The sequence below is a fragment of the Euleptes europaea genome, chromosome 1 (assembly GCF_029931775.1).
Source record: "Euleptes europaea isolate rEulEur1 chromosome 1, rEulEur1.hap1, whole genome shotgun sequence".
Taxonomy (NCBI): domain Eukaryota; kingdom Metazoa; phylum Chordata; class Lepidosauria; order Squamata; family Sphaerodactylidae; genus Euleptes; species Euleptes europaea.
The window spans coordinates 18,347,065-18,367,958 of NC_079312.1; the positions used below are offsets into that span (position 1 = coordinate 18,347,065).

The following is a 20,894-nucleotide window of genomic DNA, read 5'->3' on the forward strand; positions in this document are numbered from 1 at the left end:
CCTATCCTTAACAGCCTTGCTCAGATCTTGCAAATTGAGGGCCATGGCTTCCTTTATAGAGTAAATCCATCTCTTGTTGGGTCTTCCTCTTTTCCTGCTGCCTTCAACTTTTCTTAGCATGATTGTCTTTTCCAGTGACTCTTGTCATCTCATAATAAGTCCAAAGTACGACAGCCTCAGTCTAGTCATTTTAGCTTCTAGGGTCAGTTTAGCATAGTTTTATTATGTATATTGTAGCATAGTTTTATTATATTTATTATCAATCCAGAATTTTATTAACCTTATATTTCCTTTATTATGTATCTGTGGTATCCTTGACATGTTTGCAATAGCCTATGGCTAAATGCAAATAAAACCATTCATTCATGTAAGAAAGGCATCTTCCCGTGGCTTTTGTCTTGCTCACAGGCAGCAGAAAGACATCCTTGATGGGAGCCAGATCATCACCTCTTTTCAGAGGAATAGCAACAGCTGTTGCACCTAAGGCTCGGGGCGGGGAGATGAACACGGAACCGCTTGGTGGAGCCTTTCTTTGTCACAGGAGTCTTTCAGCTGATGCAAAATGTCAAAGCAAGGTAGGCAGCGAACTCCGCTCCCTTTCCTCCATATGAAGCAATGCATCCTGCACAAGAATATAAAATTTTCCAACTTGGATGTATTTGTTAGTAGTGACTGCTGCTGCTTCTTTCCTCTTCCAGGGCCCTGTGTCCTTCGAGGAGGTGGCCGTGTATTTCAGTGATGGGGAGTGGGCTCTCCTGGACCCTAGCCAACGAGCTCTTTACAAAGAAGTCATGGTGGAGAACTATAAGAATGTGGCCTCTCTGGGTAAGCAAGTAGTGAGTGGCTGGTGTGTAGATGGTCCTGAGTTGTTTTGTGAGTGTCTTGAAAATTCTCTGGTAGAGATCCCTATCTGTTCTTATCACTCTTCCCTTGTATTTCAAAAACATCCCTGAAAAAATCAATGATTGTTAAACTAGATAGTCTCAAGGATGTGGCTAATTGGTATGTATTGCTTTCCCTCCAAGAAGGATCTTGGGCCTGCAAACCTGACCTTATCTCCTGGCTGGAAGAAGTGGGTGAGGTGCTAGTCCATGACTCTGAGGAGGTGAAGAGCTCAACAGGTACTTCCTTAGATGTGTGTGTGTGTGTGTGTAGCACCTCAACATTCCAGGTATATTCTAGCACCAGCTGCATATTTATACTCCCCGGAAAGGAACACACACACAGGAGGGCCTATACACTGGCCAGATGTGCAGCCCTACCACCTGCCATATTAGAAGGGAGATTTAAGAAGATCCCCAGGGTGGAGAGATTTTGCCCGTGTAACACAGGGGAGCGGGAAACCATTGAGCACGTATTTTTTAGATGTCCCCTGTACAAGTCAGCCCGCTCCATTACTGACCCTTTGATTAGGGAAATGGGCTCTGGTGATGAGGGTGAATGGACCACAAGGTTTCTGCTGGGAGACAACTCACCAATCACCACCCATGTTTCAAAATGCTATGCAATAGCAGTGAAGCTACGTCACCTCAATGCTCCCTAATCTGTGGAAGTGTAAAATTGGGTGATTCCTAATTTTGTTGGCCTTGGTTGTAAACATCTACTCTGTGTGGTCCGTTTCTGTTTTATCTGGCATATTAGCCGCAAATAAAATTTATTTATTTAGATGTGTGTGTGTGTGTGGCGGGGGCGCTCAGTGTCTGAGAACTGTGGTTCCACTTTCATTCTACCCAGAATATATTCACCAATCTACTTCTGGGGTTTCCTGGCAGCCATCTCTGGGACTTCATATCATCCCCTCATGTCAGATAGTAAAGACTGGCATGAATCCATGTTCCCTTCAGTGTTGACTGGGATTGTAGGCTCAATCTTATTTAAGCATTCTCTCCTTCCTCAGAAATTCTTTCTTGCTGGAAAAAGGAATCCAAAGAAGGCACACCAAGGAGAGAGGTGAGCGTGGAGAGTTTTCCACAAGAAGGCCTTGAGTCAGAAGACATGCTGGAGTGTTTCTTGGAAGATTCTCAAGAGAACATTTGCATTCCGACAGAGCTGGCTGAGAGTGAGTGGTGTCGGTTTTTCACACAAGGCAAAACCTAGGACGGTCATTGTGAGAGAAATATTACACTGAAAGAGCCACAATCCATGCTGTGGGGAATCTTCATTACCCCTATATCCACCCTGGATATATCCAACTTTTTGATATATCCAACTTTCCCCCCTATATCCAACTTGGGATCTTATCCATCTGCTTGCCTGGATGTAACTTTATGTTACACTTCAGAGGCACCTTGGATAACTTAGAACATTTCTGTTTTGAATGACTGTTTTATAGGGCTATTTTAAATTTTGTTTTTAATATTTTTATTTATATAATTGGGATGTTATACCCCTCTGTAAGCCGCTCTGAGCCTTGGCTGGGGAGAGCAGGGTAGAAAGTTGAAATAATAAATATCATGGTTAGGCCTATTGGAGAAGCATCCCAGTGTGGTATAGAGCAGTTTTTCCCAACCTGTGGGTTAGGATCCCAAAGTGGATCATCAAGCGTCTGAAAGTGGGTTGCAGGCCAGCCCTCCCTAATAACTGCCCCTGCCCTTTTAGATTGCTCTCTTTTGTATCTTGGAAACCAACATCTGACCATGGAAGCAGTATCTTCCATGTCATACATTAGTTGGTATTTTTTAATTCACTGCATAAACGTGTTGATCAAGTAAAAGTGTCCTGGTGGTCACTAGAGTGAGTGAGAATTTCTCTCTCTGTTCCAGCAGGACAAGAGTGGGAATCAAGTCTGGTGGACATGGATGGAGACAAGGATCTGCAGGTGGAAAATGAAGCTGGGAATCGAGAGACCTCAAAGAGGCAGCAGAGGGGGAACAGGGAAGCAAACCAGAATCACGGGAAGGAATCGATTGCCTTTCTGGGCAGTGATCTCCGTGAAATTCTGTTTGAAGACAAAATAGAGGAAGGGGAACAAAGGAATCACCACACTCTGAGTGAGAAAAGGCCTGGCTGCAAATATAGCCTTAACAGGCAAGAGAGAATTGAAACATGGGAGAAACCATATAAGTGTCTGGAGTGTGGAAAGAGCTTCAATCGGAGTGATCACCTTACTTCACATCAAAGGATTCACTCCCCAGAAAAACCATATACATGCTTGGAATGTGGAAAGAACTTCAGGAGGAGTGCAAACCTTACATATCACCAGAGGATTCACACAGGTGAGAAACCGTACAAATGCTTAGAATGTGGAAAGCATTTCAGTTGGAGAGCAGATTTTACTTGTCACCAGAGGCTTCACACAGGGGAGAAACCATATAAATGCTTGGAGTGTGGGAAGAGCTTCAGCCAGAGTGGACACCTTACTTCTCACCAGAGGATTCATACAGGGGAGAAACCATATAAATGCTTGGAATGTGGAAAGAGCTTTAGTCGGAACGCAGAACTTACTTACCACCAGAGGATTCACACCGGGGAGAAACCATATAATTGCTTGGAATGTGGAAAAAGCTTTAGTCGGAATGCTGAACTTACTTCTCACCAGTGGATTCACATAGGGGAGAAACCATATAAGTGCTTGGAATGTGGGAAGAGCTTCAGTCGCAGTGACAGGCTAACTTCTCATCAAAGGATTCACACTGGGGAGAAACCGTATAAATGCTTGGAGTGTGGGAAGAGCTTCTGTCGGAGGGACAGTCTAACTTCCCACCAAAGGACTCATGTAGGAGAGGAACCCTACCAATTAGACTTGTTGAAAGAAATTATCTTAATTCCTCTTTACCCAATTTCTCCTTGAAACAAATGATTCTTATTCCAGTTGCTGAGCAGTAACATTTGCCATTCTGTCTGACCTTCCTACATCAGAAAAGCCATATAGATGCTCTGTCTGTAAGAAGGGCTTGTACCTAATAGTGCCCTTAGCAAAGAACATAACTAACTGTGCAGGAAACATGAAGCAGAACAAAACTGATATTGAGCAGGCAGGGAAGTATTTGAATAGTTCCTGTGCCGGAGTCAAAGCAGAGTGTTTGATGCTGCTTTTTGTGAACACAGCCTTTTGTTTATCATAGTCTATGTTAGCAGTTGATTTCTTTGGGAGATTAACTTTAACTGGGATAATATGTAAAGTGTCAAAGAACTGCTGAAAATTGATCTTGAATTTATTGACAACTCCTATAAAATTGTTTGATGGGTGATGGAACTTGAAAGCTTTACATAATACTGAAGATTGGCAGAGGCAAATCTGGTATGTAATGTTAATGAATAAATGAACTATTTGTAAAGAGAAAGAAAAACATCAAGACAACGTGTTTTATTCAACAACAGTAACTTTATTGGAGCCAGATACTTTTACATACAGCAAGAAGTTAAAAGGTATGTTTTTACTTATTTTTTTCTATATACATTTTCATGTTTTTATTTAAATAGTTGATTACTTTTGTATTACACCTTTTAAAATGTTGATAGCAGACCAGTGTTTTGTCTTCAAAAATGCCTTTTTGAGTTGCATCATTTCAAAATGTTTAGTATCTCTGTATTTTTATTCAATCATTTATTTGATCATAACACACTTTTAGGTATGTTCTTTAGCAGTTAATTTCCTTTGAGGATTAGCCAATAGCAGTGCCAAATAACAGCTGCTAGAATATTGGTTGACCAGTAATGGAAATTGGAAACTTTACCTGTTACTGATGATTGGCTGAGTCAAGTCTGGTGTGTAATGATAATAAATGAATTGTTTATAGACATTTCAAACAGAAAATGCAAGAAAAATTGTATTTATTCAACAACAGGAACTTTATTGGAGTCAGGTACTTTAACATATGGTAAGAAGTGAGATATGCATCTTTTTCTTTTTCTTGATGTTTTTCTGTATACATTTCAAAGTTTATAATCAAATTGTTTGCTTTTTTTTTTACAAATGTCTTGTTTTGTTTAGAATGTTGGTGTAGGTTGCAGTTTTTGTTTTTGAAAATGGCTTCTTCTGTTGCACCATTTCATAATGCTTTAATATCTGCTCATTTTACCCTGTGATTTCCACCAGCAGCTCAACATGTATCTCTATCTTGCCACTCAAGTTTTCTCCTCACAACAGCCCTGAGAGGTAGGTTCAGCAGAGACTAATGTCTCAAACTGACCCACTGCACTTAATGTCCAATCAGGATATGAATCCTGTAAAAGATTCCCCTCCTTTCCCCCCCCACTGTTATTACCCAAGATGGAGGGGAGTGGAAATTGGGTGTGAGAGAGGGCTCTGGCTTACCCCCCAGCCTCTTTCCTCTGTTGCCTTGCATGGTGGCATCTACCAAAGTAAGTTCTGCCCTTTCTTTCTCCTTCTGCCTCAGATAGGGGCTACATGTGTGGGAACTGCTTCACATCCCCTCTTTAAAAGGCAATGCCTTTTAAAACTGTCTGTAGACCCGTCAGGAGTTTCTGGTCTATGCGTGGATGAGCGGATAGGTGCCCTGGGTGAGATCTTTGAACACAGTCTGAGATCTTTTTTTTACTAAAATACAATCACTGTTCACAAGAGCATTGGAAAATGTAATAAAAACACTACGGGGTGTTACAGAACTAAAAAAATAAATTAAAACATGAGACTAAGGTATGTAGTCACTATGCGTTCCCATTTGTGTGTTTTTGCAATTTCACCCAATCAAAATACGGGCGCACATACTATGGCTTGTGCCCAGCCCAATTTAGGATACCCAAATAGCCAGATATCTTTCCCCTTCCTGGCAAGTGAAACAAATGGTCATCTCTGTTCTGCCAATTTGTCTCCATAAAGGAAACTCATTTGGGAAAGGATGTTTTCTCAGAGATCAGGGCCTCCCTGAGTATTGATCAATGTATTCTGCATTCCTCTATCATCACGTTCTCAACCCTAATCCAATTGTGCAACCAAAACATCACTTGCGTACACGTATGCCCTCAGAGGGCTCCATTCATGGACTGCAATGCCTTTTTTTAAAAAACTTCAAAACTTCCATGTACTTGTAGCCACTTCAGACAATCTCCTCCTCCCTCCCTCCCTAAATGACAGGTTGAGCTGTGGGTTGAGCTTTAACAACCTTTTTAAAAAGCTCCCCATATTTGATTCTCTCCCCTCTATCTAAAAGATAGGCAGTTCTCATATACTAACTGGTGCTATGGACTGTCATCAACATGTGAAAGGGTAACTGACTAGCACTTCACAGAAGTCCTGCCATTATGCTGCAAAATCCCCATGAGGCAAAAAACACTACTCCCCCTGATAGCATCCTGCCCAGGGAATACTGTTCTTTGACACGTTTAAAATAAAGATTTTTGTGTTTGTGGAAAGAATGGGCTGTTAACAGTCTGTACACGAATAGGGGAGGGGCTGTGGCTCAGTGGTAGAGCATCTGCTTGGCTTGCAGAAGGTCCTAGGTTCAATCCTTGGCATCTCCAGTTAAAGGAACCAGGTAAGTAGGTGATGTGAAAGACCTCATCCTGAGACTCTGGAGACCCGCTGCCGGTCTGAGTAGACAATACTGACTTTGATGGACCAAGGGTCTGATTCAGTATAAGACAGCTTCATGTGACCATGTGAGAGGATGATGTGATGTGGAAACATGAAAAAAAATGCACCAGTTGGGTCGCTGTGGAAGTAAGGCAGTAGAGGTCCTGAATAGCTTGTCTACCTGCTGGGGTTAAATGGCTAAGTTTGAACAATTTGATACTAAATCCTGACAAGACAGAGGTAATGCTGGTTGAGAAGGTGAAGATCTTGAAGGCTATTGTGCTCCCCACTTTTTTTTAAAAAAATATATTTTTTATTTTAATAAGGGGATACAGAAAGAAAAAAAAGGAAAGGAGGGAAAGGAAATCATTCAATATAGAAAAACATTTTTCCAAATATATAAATACATAAACAGAGTTGGGTTTGAAGAATTATTAAACAAGCAAAATTAAGTCCAATATGTTTATGTTAAACTGAATAAATGTTTATACTTCTTTATATATGTTGATCATTTTATCATCCTATATATATTAAATGATTAGCTTTTCTTAGGAAAACAATTCACCGTAGAAATCAACCAATTAACATTCTAACTAGACTTTATGCAATTCACATATGTATGTCTATATATTTTTTCTAGCTTTTTGTGTTACAGTAATAATCAGTCTGTTGACATATAGGTATAAAACGGTTCCCATTTCTCATTGAACTGTTCTATGGTTTCATTGTAAATAGGATTTGCCATAAAAGTCATTCTGGCCATATTAGCATAGGTTCTCCCCACTTTTGATAGGGTTCAGCTGACCTCTGCTGACTCGGTTAAGAGCCTAGGGTTGTACTGGATCCAACGTTACTGCTGGAGTAACAAGTTAACAAAGCTGCAAAAATGTTTTCTGCCAACTCCATCAAGACACAAAGAAGGCCTCCCTACCTTGACACATTCGATCTGGCCATCTATTTACCACCCCATAGTAACATCAAGACTAGGCTACTGTAATTATTGCTGTAATGGGGAGAATTCATAGCTGAGCAGTAAAGCATCTGCTTGGCATGCAAAAGGTCTCGGGGACCTCCAGTTTAAAGGATTGGATCATTGGTGATGTGAAAGGCCTACACCAGAGACTCCAGAAAGCCACTGACAGTCTAGTAGACAATAGTGACCTTGGCGGATCAACGGACCTATTCAACGTATGTTGTGCATGTCCAATGCACTCTACATTTAATCAACCAGGGGACTCCAGTTGGTGCAGAATGCCGCAGGTCAGTTATCAGAAGCTAGGCAAAGCATGCATATTACTCCCATTCTTCAGTTACTACATTGATTGTGCATCAGTTAATGAGTTCATTTCAAGGTTCTGGCTACCACATACAAGGCCATTCATGGCTGTGGTCCCTTGTATTTGCGGGACTGCCTCTCTCCCTATGTTCTACCACAACAGTTTTGCTCATCTGAACAAGACCTTCTGCAAGTGCCACTGTGCAAATGGGCAAAATCAACAACTGCATGTACATGTGAATTCTCTGTTGTGAGCCCCCCACCTTATGGAATGGCCTGCTGGAGAAGGTCAGGAAGGCACCTTCATTCTGACAACACTTTACAAACACAGGTGGGTCATCTAACAGTAATGCTGATTCTGTGAACAGGCAGTTCATGAGAGGGAGGGCAGGAAGGAATCAGTGCTCGGCTTTCGTGGTCTTTTCTTATAGGGTGATGCTGATCGCCACTTTGGGGTCAGGAAGGAATTGGCCAGGGATGCTGGAGGGTTTTTTTTTTTTTTTTTGCCTTCCTCCAGGCATAGAGGGGGGGGTCACTGGTCGGGGGGGGGGACGACGACAGGTAGTTGTGAACTTTCTGCCTTGTGCAAAGGGTTGGACTAGAATCATAGAATCATAGAGTTGGAAGGGATTACCAGGGTCATAAGAAAGGCCCTGCTGGATCAGACCAAGGCCCATCAAGTCCAGCAGTCTGTTCAGTCATCTAGTCCAACCCCCTGCAAATTGCAGGCAATTCACAACTACCTCCCCCCAACACACACCCAGTGACCCCTACTGAGTAGGGATTTACGTATAAGCTAAACAAGCTATAGCTTAGGGCCCCACTCTCTTGGGGCCCCCAAAAAATTTAAAGGAAAACCGATGTACATTTCCAAAATATAAGAAAAAACAAAATAAAATCTACATACAGCAACAGTGTTTTGTGTTGTGTAGGCTCCTATGATGTAAGTAATAGGCCCGGCCTGCTAGCCTGCTCCCTAAAATATCACTGGTTTGCTCATTTCTATATATAGGATGCCTACATTCTGCATGGACTGGTCCATAAATTACCATATAGCATATACTCAACACAAAAAACAGCAACAATTTGTTGTTGACAAAGGACAGCCGGACATATAAAGGGCCCCATTACCTTCAATAGCTTAGGGCCTCATCAAACCTAAATCCGGCCCTGCTCCTTGCCCAGAAGATGGCCAAGATGACCACCCTCTCACGATCTGCCCAAGGTCACTGAATTAGCATTGCTGACAGATGGCCATCTAGCCTCTGCTTAAAAACCCCTCCAGGGCTGATGACCCTTGAGAGCCCTTCCAGTTCTATGATTCTATGTATTGCATTGTAATAACTGTTTTTCTTACGTCGAGGGTTGTTCTCTTCACAGTCTGCAGCAGTCGCTTCCATAGTTTAGGCAGGTGCGTTAAGGGGGCTACCGCACTTTGTATTCCCAGCGATGTATTAAGAGTTTGAAAACGTCATAAAAAAATACTGTTCGCACTTTGTTTGGCCCCTTTAGCTGTGAAGACGTCTTCCAGCCGTTGATAAGCCGTGGTATCCAAAAATAAAGCGATGTTTGTTTTTTATAAAATTTTCAAACTCTTAATACATCGCTGGGAATACAAAGTGCGGTCATCCCCTACAGCCCCTTTAAGGAAACAGATGCAATCCGTGGGTTTCAAAGAAGTCATTTTACATTGCACGTTTATTCCCCCCACCCCTCTTTTGGGGGTGGTGGCAGTCTTGGCTTGGGGTGGGGGAAAGTGTCGGTGGAGAAGCGCCTCCTCCGCAGCAGCGGTAGAGACCAGCGGGGCTCGCAAAAGCTCTAGCAACCAAGGTGAGTCCAGGCAGCCTGGTCACATCCGCAGGGGAAAGGGCAGCGGGCGCGTTAGGTGAGGCAAGGTGGGGAGGGGATCACCTGTCCATGGAGGCCTTCCTCCTCTTTCCCCCTCTTCCTCCTGCTGAGATCGCCTGGTGGTTGCGGTCGTGCCGGGAGCCTTCCCAGCCCCTGCCTCGCATGCAGAGAAGCTTGCTGCCAGTCAAGCGCTGGAAGGATTGAACGCACGAAGCTGCCTGATACTGAATCAGACCCTCGGTCTGGGCGAAAACGCACGGGAGGTTTTGCCTTGGGTTTGCTGCTCTCTAAATGCACATTCCCCCCCACCCCCAGCCAAATTCTCAACACTCAAAAATAAGCCCCCCCCCCTGCAGAGTTCTGGGAATTCAGGTGGGGGAAATGTGCATCTAAAGGTAAAGGTGTCCCCTGTGCAAGCACCGGGTCATTCCTGACCCATGGGGTGACGTCACATCCCGACGTTTCCAAGGCAGACTTTGTTTGCGGGGTGGTTTGCCAGTGCCCTCCCCAGTCATCTTCCCTTTACCCCCAGCAAGCTGGGTGCTCATTTGACCGACCTCGGAAGGATGGAAGGCTGAGTCAACCTGGAGCCGGCTACCTGAAACCGACTTCCCTCGGGATCGAACTCAGGTCGTGAGCAGAGCTTTTGACTGCAGTACTGCGTCTTAACACTCTGCGCCACAAGGCTCCTGTTCATCTAGAGCAGTGGTTCCCAACCTTTTTTTGACCAGGGACCACTAGGACTTCTTGTTCGGTGCAGGGACCCCAAGGTTCAAAATAAAAATTCAGAGAATTTGAAAATAAACTTTAATCATAACTGTTAGTTAAACATTAAACTTAGAATAATATTTGAATATATATTTTTATAATAGAGAACTTTTAATTGAAAATATTAATTTATTATGGGTTTATAACTTTGTTTCGCGGACCTTAATTTAGTTCTCGCGGACCCCTGGGGGTCCACGGACCCCTGGTTGGGAACCAGTGATCTAGAGAGTGGCAAATCCAAGGCAAAACCTCCCGTGTGTTTTCGCCCATTGTCTACTCAGACCGGCAGTGGCTCTTCCAGGGTCTCAGACAGAGGCTTTTCACATAGGCCATTTATTCATGGAAGGTTTTGCATTGGATTTGCCACTCTATAGATGCACATTTTCCCCCATCTGAATTCTCAAAACTCTGCATGGGGGCTTATTGTTGAGTTTTGAGAATATGGCTGGGGGGACAGTGCATCTAGAGTGGCAAATCCAAGGCAAAACCTCCCATGTATAAATGGCAATAGAGTTGCCAACCTCCGGCTACTAGCTGGAAATCTGCTATTACAACTTGTCTCCGGCGGCTAGAGATCAGCTCACCTGGAGAAATTGCTTTGGCAATTGGACTCTATGGCATTGAAGTCCCTCCCCTCCCCAAACCTCGCCCTCCTCAGGCTCTGCCTCAAAAGCCTCCCACTGGCGGCAAAGAGGGACCTGGCAACCCTACTTTCACATCACCTACCTGCCTAGTCCCTTTAACTGGAGATGCCGGGGATTGAACCTGGGACCTTCTGCATGCCAAGCAGATGCTCTACCACTGAGCCACGGACCCTCCCCATTGCAGCATTTGCAGTCTGATATTTGCAATGGAAACAAAAGTTTACTAACGGGAGACCTGGAATGGTGGGCAGCACAGACTAGGAGGATGTAAAATAGCCCCTGTGTTACAGAACAAGTGGCGGGGGTTACAACTTTTCTTATCTATTAGAGCCTGGGGTACACTAGTGGTTAGAGTGACTTAGATCTAAGAGGCCCAAGTCTGAATCCCACCTCTGCCATGGATGCCCCAATAAGCCCACTCTGGTTTGGATACCAAACTGGAGGCAGCCTGAATCGGAAAGCGTATAAAAGCAGTTTAAGCCATTTAAAAGACATTACGGTCATCCTATGGGAATGCTGCAGGAAGAATATGAAAATGGAGTTGGGATCTATGTAATAAGAGAGAGGCACGCTTGGTGGCTGCTGCAGATGCTGAAAATCAGGAACGGGGTGTAAAAATATTGTCTACAAGGTCAGACTTATAAAATAGATATTTGTTAATTCCCTTTTAGGGACTAGACAGAGAACTTTTGTAAACGCAATGGGAATCATTTATTTTTTTCAAGCCAGTATGCATGGTAAGACCAGCGGAAAGACTTTTTGTGGACATGTTTGGATATGTGAAAAGCTGCTCTGTAGTATCTAATTGCTCAGGGATGCGTGCAGGGTGGGAAAATATTCAAACTGGGGAGTAGCAAGAGGAATTATGAATGCAAGAAAATAATCTTCCCCCTGCTTTGGTCTCGCTCACTTGCAGCCCAAAGACTTCACAGACGTAATCCAGATGGCTGCCTCTTTGCACTGGGATGGAAACAGCCATTCTGCATAAGGCTCAGATCAGGAAGATGAGCGAGGAATGGACTGGCTCCCCTTTTCTTTGTCGCCGGAGCCTTTCTTCGCCCGGCCCAAGATGGCAGAGCAAAGTAGGCTACAAACTCCACTACTTTTTCTCACATAAAGCATTGCACTGCACAGTGGGAATATAAAAATTTCCCACCAGGTGTCAGCTGTTGATAGGAAATTTCTGTCCTTTTTCTAGGGCCCTGTGTCCTTTGAGGAGGTGGCTGTGTATTTCACAGAGGAGGAGTGGGCTCTGCTGGATCCTGTCCAAAGAGGTCTTTACAGGGAAGTCATGTTGGAGACCTATGGCAGGGGTCGGCAAACTCATTAGTCAAAAGAGCCAAATATCTACAGTACAACGATTGAGATTTCTTTTGAGAGCCAAATTTCTTAAACTTAAACTATATAGGTAGGTACACTGTTTATTAACTTAATAAACTTTAATTAAAGTTTTAAGTCTTAATTAAACTATAGGCACACTGAATAAAACTTGATATCATACTTAATAGTGATCTTATTTATTGATAAAAATTAAATTGTAAGTCCCTGCCATTTCCCCCTCCCGTCCGGAGTCCTCGTCTGGAGGCCTGGCCTACCGCCATAAAAGCCTATTGGTAGACCTGGCCTCTGGCTGAGTCCCATTGGGAGGCCAGGTCTACCCATTGGGTTTCTTGGCAGTAGACCTGGCCTCCGGAGGCCCATAGAAGCCAATTGGTAGACCTGGCCTCTGAAGGGGGACTTTTTCCCCTCCTCGGAGTCCAGGTCTACTGCCAAGAAAGCCAGTGGGTATACATGGCCTCCCAATGGGACTCAGCCAGAGGCCAGGTCTACCAAAGGAAGCCCGCCCCGCCCAACAGCTGATAGGCGGGGGGGGGCCAGGAACCAACAAGCTGCCCACCCAGCAATCGCGCGGCTAGAGGGGAGGGGAGGCTTTAGCCTCCCAACCATTGAGGGCAAGGGAAAGGGGGACCCAGCCATTCTCCACGGTGGGGGGGGGGAAGACAGCATGCTCGCCCGCTCTCTCTCTCTCTCAGGCGCGCCGGCTCCGCAGCCCGGCTGCCGGTGCGAGCGGGCGCAAGATCAGGGGCTCCGAACCAAGTTCGGAGAGCCGCACTCAACGGGCCAAAGAGCCGCAAGCGGCTCTGGAGCCGCAGTTTTGAGACCCCTGACCTATGGGAACGTGGCCTCTCTGGGTAAGCAAGTAATTGGTTGGTGTGTGTGTGTGGTCCTGAGTCATTTTGTGAGTGTCCTGAGAATTGTCTTGCTCTCTCTTTGCCTCATATTTCCATTTTGGGAGTTCCCTCTTCGATGAAATGAAGTGCTGTCCCCAATGTATATGCAACAATTTTCTCCTTTGCTTTGTATGCATCGGACTTACACTGTGTGAATGGTCAAGGGTTAAGCTCAAACTGCCCTTACAGGCAGGTCAAAAGAAAAGAGCCAGTCTCTCTCCCCCCCCCCCACTTCTCAATTCCTTCTCAATTCCAAAAGTTGCAAAGTTTGTGGCAATGAAATCATTAGCGTGATCGTGAAGGGAATCCAAGAGCAACCCAAATTCACCTTTCTGGTGAACTTACATAGGAAATGGTTTGGACTTTGTGGGAAGAAGGTGTTCTCTTGGAGGAGAAGTGGTCATTCTTCAGGGAAGAGGTGTAGCCATTCCTAAAGGGGGCAAACATGCTTTAGGAGAGCGGACATGCCTGAAACAGATGGAGGCTTGCTGGAACTCTGAAGGAGATACAAATACAGTGGTCTGAAGCGAGGTGAATAGCTAGATAGAAAATATAAACCAAAGAGGACCAGAGTTTGGAAAACAAACTTGTAGCCATTAAGATATTTCTGTTTAACATAACAGAGGTGAACTTTAGACCTAGGGAAACAGGAATACCTCCTTGTTTTTTTACAATGCTCAGATGCTTTCAGGGCAGACTGGCCATTACACCCCTCGTCCAGGACCAAATAACTCCAACTTCAGAAAAAGAAAGAATACAGGAATAGCAGTTGCTCATTCTTCCTTGATAATATCTCTTGTTTCAAACCATAGTTCTTCTGGTTCACGTTCTCTTGAATTTAGTAATGAAAATCTGTTCTTTACATGGTCTTTAAACTCTTCAGGACTGTTGCTTAGATTATATTTTGTCACTATTAATGTTTTGGTGTTTTTCTTCAGCTTTATTCTAATTTTCGATATTAACGATTCACAGTCTGTACCGCAATCAGCTCCTGGTCTTTTTTTTTTTTTTTTAGCAAGAATAGAGCTTCTCTTAAAGAGTATAATTTCAAGAATTTCCCCACTACCTCCATGTTGGCTGAATTAAGGAGGAGATTCTGATTTCTTTACAGAGGATCTCTCTGTAGGCCATCAAAGTGCAATTCTATTAGTGTCCTGCAGCAGAGAGTGAGCCCTATTTTTGAAAGGGAATAAGTGGGATGAAGAGCCCCAGTGTTCATTGTGGTTTAGCAGCTTTAGATCGGGGACAGCTGAGTAAATCCCTTATTCCCCGTGGTATAAACAAGAGTCTGTGTTGTGTTAAGTGCCGTCAAGTCACTTCCGACTCATGGCGACCCTATGAATGAAGTCCTCCAAAATGTCCTATCTTTGACACCCTTGCTCAGATCTTGCAAATTGAAGGCTGTGGCTTCCTTTATTGAGTCCATCCATCTCTTGTTGGGTCTTCCTCTTTTCCTGCTGCCCTCAACTTTTCCTAGCATGACTGTCTTTTCCAGTGACTCTTGTCGTCTCATGACGTGACCAAAATACGATAGCCTCAGTTTAGTCATTTTAGCTTCTAGGGTCAGTTCAGACAAGAGTCTACAGGATCGTTTTACCACACCCTGGAGAATGAAATATTATAAAACCAGAGTCTGCAGTGCAGACACAGTCTCAAAGATGTGTTTAGTCAATTTTTGTTGCTTGTCCTCACAAAAGGATCTTGGACCTGCAAACCTGACCTTATCTCCTGGCTGGAAGAAATGGATGACATATTTGTCCAGGATTCTGAAGACAAGAAGAGCTTGACAGGTACTTCCTTAGATGTGTGAATGGACCCTTCAGTGTCTGAGAATTGTAGTTCTACTGTCATTCTGCCCAGAACATATAACTCAGTTTGCCTCTGGGGTCTCCTGGTAGCAATTGGTTTCCCCACTCCTACACACGAAGCCAGCTGGGTGACCTTGGGCAAGTTACAGCTCGGTTAGAGCTCTCTCGGCCCCACCTACCTCACAGAGTGTCTGTTGTGGGGAGGGGAAGGTGATTGTAAGCTGGTTTGAGTTTCCCTTAAGTGGTAGAGAAAATTGGCATATAAAAACCAACTCTTCTTCTTATGTGTTGATTTGGATTATGGATTGTAAACTCAAGGCTGAAGTATTTTCTGCTTCCTTAGATGTTCTTTATTGCTGGAACAAGGAGTGCCTTTCACCCAGAGAAGACACAACCATGAGAGAGATGAGGGTGGGGAGTTCTTCTCAGGAAGGCCTTGTGTCAGAAGACAAATGGGAGTATTTCCTGGGAAAACCTCAAGAGAACACTTCCTTTCAGATAGAGCTGACTGAGAGTGAGTTTTCTTTATGATGATGCCAGAGAAACAGACAAGGTGTAATCTGGGATGATTCCCTCATTGTGTGAGAGATTGTTAAATTGAAAGACCCTAGTGCCAGGATAGGACCCTGTTAGACAGTGCAGCAAGCCTGTATGGTGAATCCTTAGTGTGCCTGACTCAGATTGAGAAGGCCCTGGTTCAAACCCTGGCTCAGGCCTGGAATTCATGGGATGACTCTGGGCCTGTCATCCTCCTTTGCCTAGCCTACCTCTTAAGATTATTCTGAGGATAAAATATAGGAGGGGAGAATGATTTGTGCCTCCCAAAACTCCTTGGACAAAGGATGAGATAATATTTTACAACCTTTTATTAATAATTCAGAAAGATCACTTTGGGTTTTTTCCCCCTGAGGCAGAGTGTTTATCCTAATAGAACATTAAATCCTGATTAATGTAATCCCATTCCTCCAGTGGTGGCTGTTTCAAGGTGGGAACCACCTGCCAACTACAGGCAGGTAGTGCCTCTAGTATCAGAGGAGCATGCCTATTCTATTGGGTGCAGTGGAACACAGGCAGGATGGTGCTTCTGCAGTCATCTTGTTTGGGGGCTTCCTAGAGGCACCTGCTTGGCCGCTGGGTGAACAGACTGCTGGACTTGATGGGCCTTGGTCTGATCCAGCATGACTTTTTCTTATGTTCTTATGCCCACTTTCCTGAAACACGGGGTGGGAGCTGCATTGGGGAACAGTGGTCAGAAGAGCCCCAGGTGGCATCTCAGAGCCTGAGTCAATCATTGTCCTAGGCCTGTTTGGAGTAAGAATCATTCAATAACATTTGCTTCTGCTTTGTGGTGTTTGTTCCCTGCATCTCTCATTGGGTTTCTCTCTCTGTTTCTTGCAGGAGACGAGGGGGAATCGTGTCTGATGGATGTGGGAGGAGACAAGGATCTGGAGGTGAAAAAAGAAGCTGGGAATCAAGAAATCCCAAAGAGCCAGCAGAGAAGGAACAGAGAAGCAAACCAGAAGCAGAGGAAGGAATCGTTGTACTTTTTGGAAGGTGACTTCCATGAAATTCTGTTTGAAGACAAAGTAGAGGAAGGGGACGAAGGGAGCTGTCACACTCTGAGTGAGAAAAGGGCTGGCTGCAAATCTAGCCTTAATAGACAAGAGAGAACTCAAACATGGGAGAAACGATATAAATGTCTGGAGTGTGGAAAGAGCTTCAATCGGAGTGACCACCTGACTTCACATCAAAGGGTTCACACAGGGGAGAAACCATATAAATGCTTGGAGTGTGGGAAGAGCTTCACTCAGAGCAGAAGCCTGACTTCTCACCAACGCATTCACACAGGAGAGAAACCATATAAATGCTTGCAGTGCGGGAAGAGCTTCAGTGAGAGTGGGAACCTTAATTCACATCACATGATTCACAGCGGGGAGAAACCATATAAATGCTTGCAGTGTGGAAAAAGCTTCCATCATAGTTCAAAACTTACTGCGCATCAAATGATTCACAATGGAGAGAAACCATATACCTGTTTGTATTGTGGCAAAAACTTCAGTCAGAGTTCAAACCTTGCTTCCCACCAAAGGATTCACACAGGGGAGGAACCATATAAATGTCTGCAGTGTGGAAAGAGCTTCAGATGGCGGGACAACCTAAATTCACATCAAAGAATTCACACAGGGGAGAAACCATATAAATGTCTGGAATGTGGAAAGGGCTTCAGACGGAGTGCCAACCTTACTTCTCACCAAATGATTCACACTGGAGAGAAACCATATAAATGTCTGGAATGTGGAAAAAGCTTCAGAAGAACTGCAGAACTTACTTTTCACCAGAGGATTCACACAAGTGAGAAACCCTATAAATGTCTTGAATGTGGAAAGAATTTCAGCTCGGGTACAGAACTTACTTCTCACCAGAGGATTCATACAGGGGAAAAGCCATATAAATGCTTGGAATGTGGAAAGAACTTCAGTAGGAATGACAATCTAAGTTCACATCAAAGGATTCACACAGGCGAGAAACCATATCAGTGCTTGGAATGTGGAAAGAGGTTCTGTTGGAGTGCTGATCTTACTTTTCACCAGAGGATTCACACTGGGGAAAAGCCATATAAATGCTTGGAGTGTGGAAAGAGCTTTAGTCGGAGTGGCAGGCTAACTTTACATCAAAGAATTCATAAAAAGGAGAAAACAAACAAATGTCTGGAGTGTGGAAAGAACTTCAGAAACAGCAAAAGCCTTACTTCCCACCAAAAGATTCACACTGGAGAGGAACCATGCCAATTACAGTTGTTGAAAGAAGTTCATTTAATTCCTCTTTACCCAATTTCTCCCTGAAACAAATAAATCTGAATCTAGTCACGCTTGCGATTCTGTTTGACTTTCCTACATTAGAAAAGCCATATAAATGCTGTGATTGTAGGCAAAGAAAGTAATTGACTGTGGGGAAAACATGAAACAGGACAGAAATAATACTATGAGGGGAGAGAAGTCTTTGAATACCTGCAGCCTTCCATTTAATTAAACAGCGACTGCTAGATCATGAATATCAGAAAATGTGCCCACTCACTCCACCAGTACATTCCCCACTTAAAATGGGTCTGCTAACATCGCCCGGAAAGATGCAGCAATACTTCTGCATACTCAGAGCCCCTTCAACGGAGGGCATTTATGTTAGCTCGACTCAATTCCTTTCCATCTAAGGTTCTATATGGAAGATTCACCAAAACTCCCTTTAACAAGAGACTATGTCCATGCGGAATGGGCCAGCCTGATTCCCTACAACACATTATTTTAGATTGCCGTCTGCATGACAAACCCCGCAAAAAAATTATACTACCTTTAATCAGCAAACTGATGGCCCCCCACAGAACAACCATAGGCCAATATTTGCTGAATGATTCTGCGACAAATGTTACAGTGAAGGTGGTGGAGTTTTTGGTGGAAGCTGTTAAGGTTAAGATTCAAACCTAATTTTAATTTGATATGTAACTTATATGAAACATCTATTCATCTCTGTACCATAACTATTATGCCAATAAAGGTTGTCTGTCTGTCTTTGAATACCTCCTGTTTTTGAGACCACTGATAGGCATACTATTTAAGTTATATACTTCAGCAGTTGATTTCCTTTGTGGATCAACTTTAATTGGGATTTTGTCAACATCTGTGTCAAATAACAGCAGAAAACTGATCTTGAATTTGTTGACAGTTACTAGAATATTGGTTGACCAGTCATGAAGACCTGTTACTAATGACTGATTAAGGCAAGTCTGGTATGTAATGTAATGTAATGAATAAATGAATGGTTTATAAGCAACATTTAAAACAGAAAACAGCATCTAGAAAAGAAAATGATAGCACCTAGAGAAGTGCTTTTGAGTGACATTTGGATTTGACTGGTCTCTGTTGTTTCCTGCTGTGTGAGAACCAGTAGTCAAGGTTTTATCTGGTGGTACCCAAGAGCCATGCAACGCTATGATCAATATTTTCCTCTGCTAGAGTTGCTAGGTCTCCCATGGCCACTAGTGGGGGACGGGGGAGTAGGGTTGCCAGATCCAGGTTGGGAAACTCCTGGATATCTGGGGATGGAGCCTGAGGAGGACAGGGACCTCAATGGGGTACAATGCCATAGAGCCTACCCCCCTCAAAGCATCAATTTTCTCCAGGGGAACTGATCCTCTGTAGTCTGGAGATGAGCTTTAATTCGAGGTTCTACCTGGAGGCTTGCATCCTTATCCTCTGCACTGAATTGGGGCTGGGGAGATTTGCCAGCAGCAGGGGTGATTATCATTAAACTGGGCCAGCAAGAACTCAATGTCAAGAAGATTATTATTAAACTGGGCCAGCAAGAACTCAATGGTATTAAAGAAATTGGTTTATAGTACCTTGTTTACTTTTGACACCTCTTAGCAAAACTCAAGGAATTGTGCACATGGCGATTTGTCCCTTAACTGGGACTTCACAATAAGTGTTAGTGAAGCAGATAATATATCCACCAACATGCAGTTTAAAAAGCACTGCATGGAGGGACCCAGACAAAATATACAGTTAGGGTTTAGGGTGGTGGCCAGTCAATAAGGCACCCTACCGAGATTACCACATGGGCAATTAGGTGGTAACAGAAGGCAGTGATCTGGGATTTCTGTGGAAATCTGTACTGCAAATTTTTCCAGTTCAAATTTAAACAAATTATTTAAATATTAATTTAATGTCTGTGTGGTGTTGTGGTTAAGAGTGGTGGACTCTGATCTGGAGAACAATATTAGCAATAGCTTGTGTGATCTCTTGCAGTGATATATTTTGGTTAAGAATTTTTTCTTCTTCTATGAAGAACTCGGTTTGGTTGTTTTTGATATATTCTTCCAGATCATTGTGCAAAGTTAGATTGCTTTTATACAGTTGGGAGATTTTTTTAAATTTTATTTTTAGTAGGAGACGGATAACCGCCTCTTTGAGTGGCTGAGGGAAGGTGCCCTGAGTTAGTGATTCATTTATAATAGATACTATGGATTAGTTGAGGTGATTTTATTCCAGCATCCTGTCTCACACAGTGGCCAACCAGTTCTTCTGGAGGGCCAAAACCAGCATAGAAGCCTTTCCTCAATGTTGCCTCCTGGCACTGGGATTCAGAGATTGGCTACCTCTGAACATGGAGGTTTCCTTTAGTCACCATGGCTAGTAACCACTGATAGACCCCTGATACTTTCCAATTCTAGTATTTTAGGAGAGGGAGAAAAAAGTCTCTTTGGAAACAATCAGTCCACACTGGGGAGGAGGCCAACACAAACAGGGAAGATGAAAGATACCCCACTTAATAAACAAAGGGGATTTAAGAACCTCTCTCAAATATCAGAGACAGTGTGGTGCAGTCATCAGAAGGTCTTACTAGGCTCTAAGAAATCCAGATTCAAATCTCACCTCTACCAATGAAATTTCCTGTCTGAACCCTGGGCCAGCCACTCATTCCCAGCCTTTTACCTGTTTTGAATCTCACCCTCCAGCTTCAGCAGATGACCCCACTGCATTCTAGTATTATGAGAGGGAGAAAAGCTTCTCCCTGTCCACTCTTCTACATACCATGCATAATTTTATAGACCTCTGTCATGTCTCCCCTTAACCACCTTCTTTCCACTACCACCCCAAGATCCTTTTCTTGGTCTGTCTCTACTTCAGCAGCTTGGTACACTTGGGTGGCCCTTGCGAGTGCAAGATCTTTCCTTGCTAGCAATCTGCCTCTCTTCTTGGGCTCACAGACACCTGGGATGATCCAGTCCCTTCTTGATGATGATGAAGAAGAGTTGGTTTACTCTTCCACAACAGCAAGAAGAAAATTTGC

At 43.8% G+C, this 20,894-nt stretch overlaps 2 protein-coding genes across 2 annotated transcripts in view; both read left to right on the top strand.

Annotated features, from left to right (window-relative positions):
- The window catches only part of LOC130472817 (zinc finger protein 436-like), a 248,869-nt gene extending 230,957 nt beyond the window's left edge, over positions 1–17,912 (top strand). Inside the window, exons 2-4 of the mRNA XM_056844267.1 lie at positions 12,210–12,324; positions 14,940–15,032; positions 16,449–17,912. Of these exons, the coding sequence (XP_056700245.1) occupies positions 12,210–12,324; positions 14,940–15,032; positions 16,449–17,893 (1,653 nt within the window). The 3' untranslated portion in view covers positions 17,894–17,912. The remainder of the gene's footprint in view (positions 1–12,209; positions 12,325–14,939; positions 15,033–16,448) is intronic.
- LOC130492040 (zinc finger protein 239-like) lies at positions 2,954–3,880 on the top strand (the record flags this gene model as incomplete). The annotated part of the gene is made up of 1 exon (XM_056865830.1): positions 2,954–3,880. A coding segment is annotated over one exon (837 nt), but the record flags the coding sequence as incomplete, so codon positions are not given.
- Positions 17,913–20,894: the final 2,982 nt, after the last annotated feature.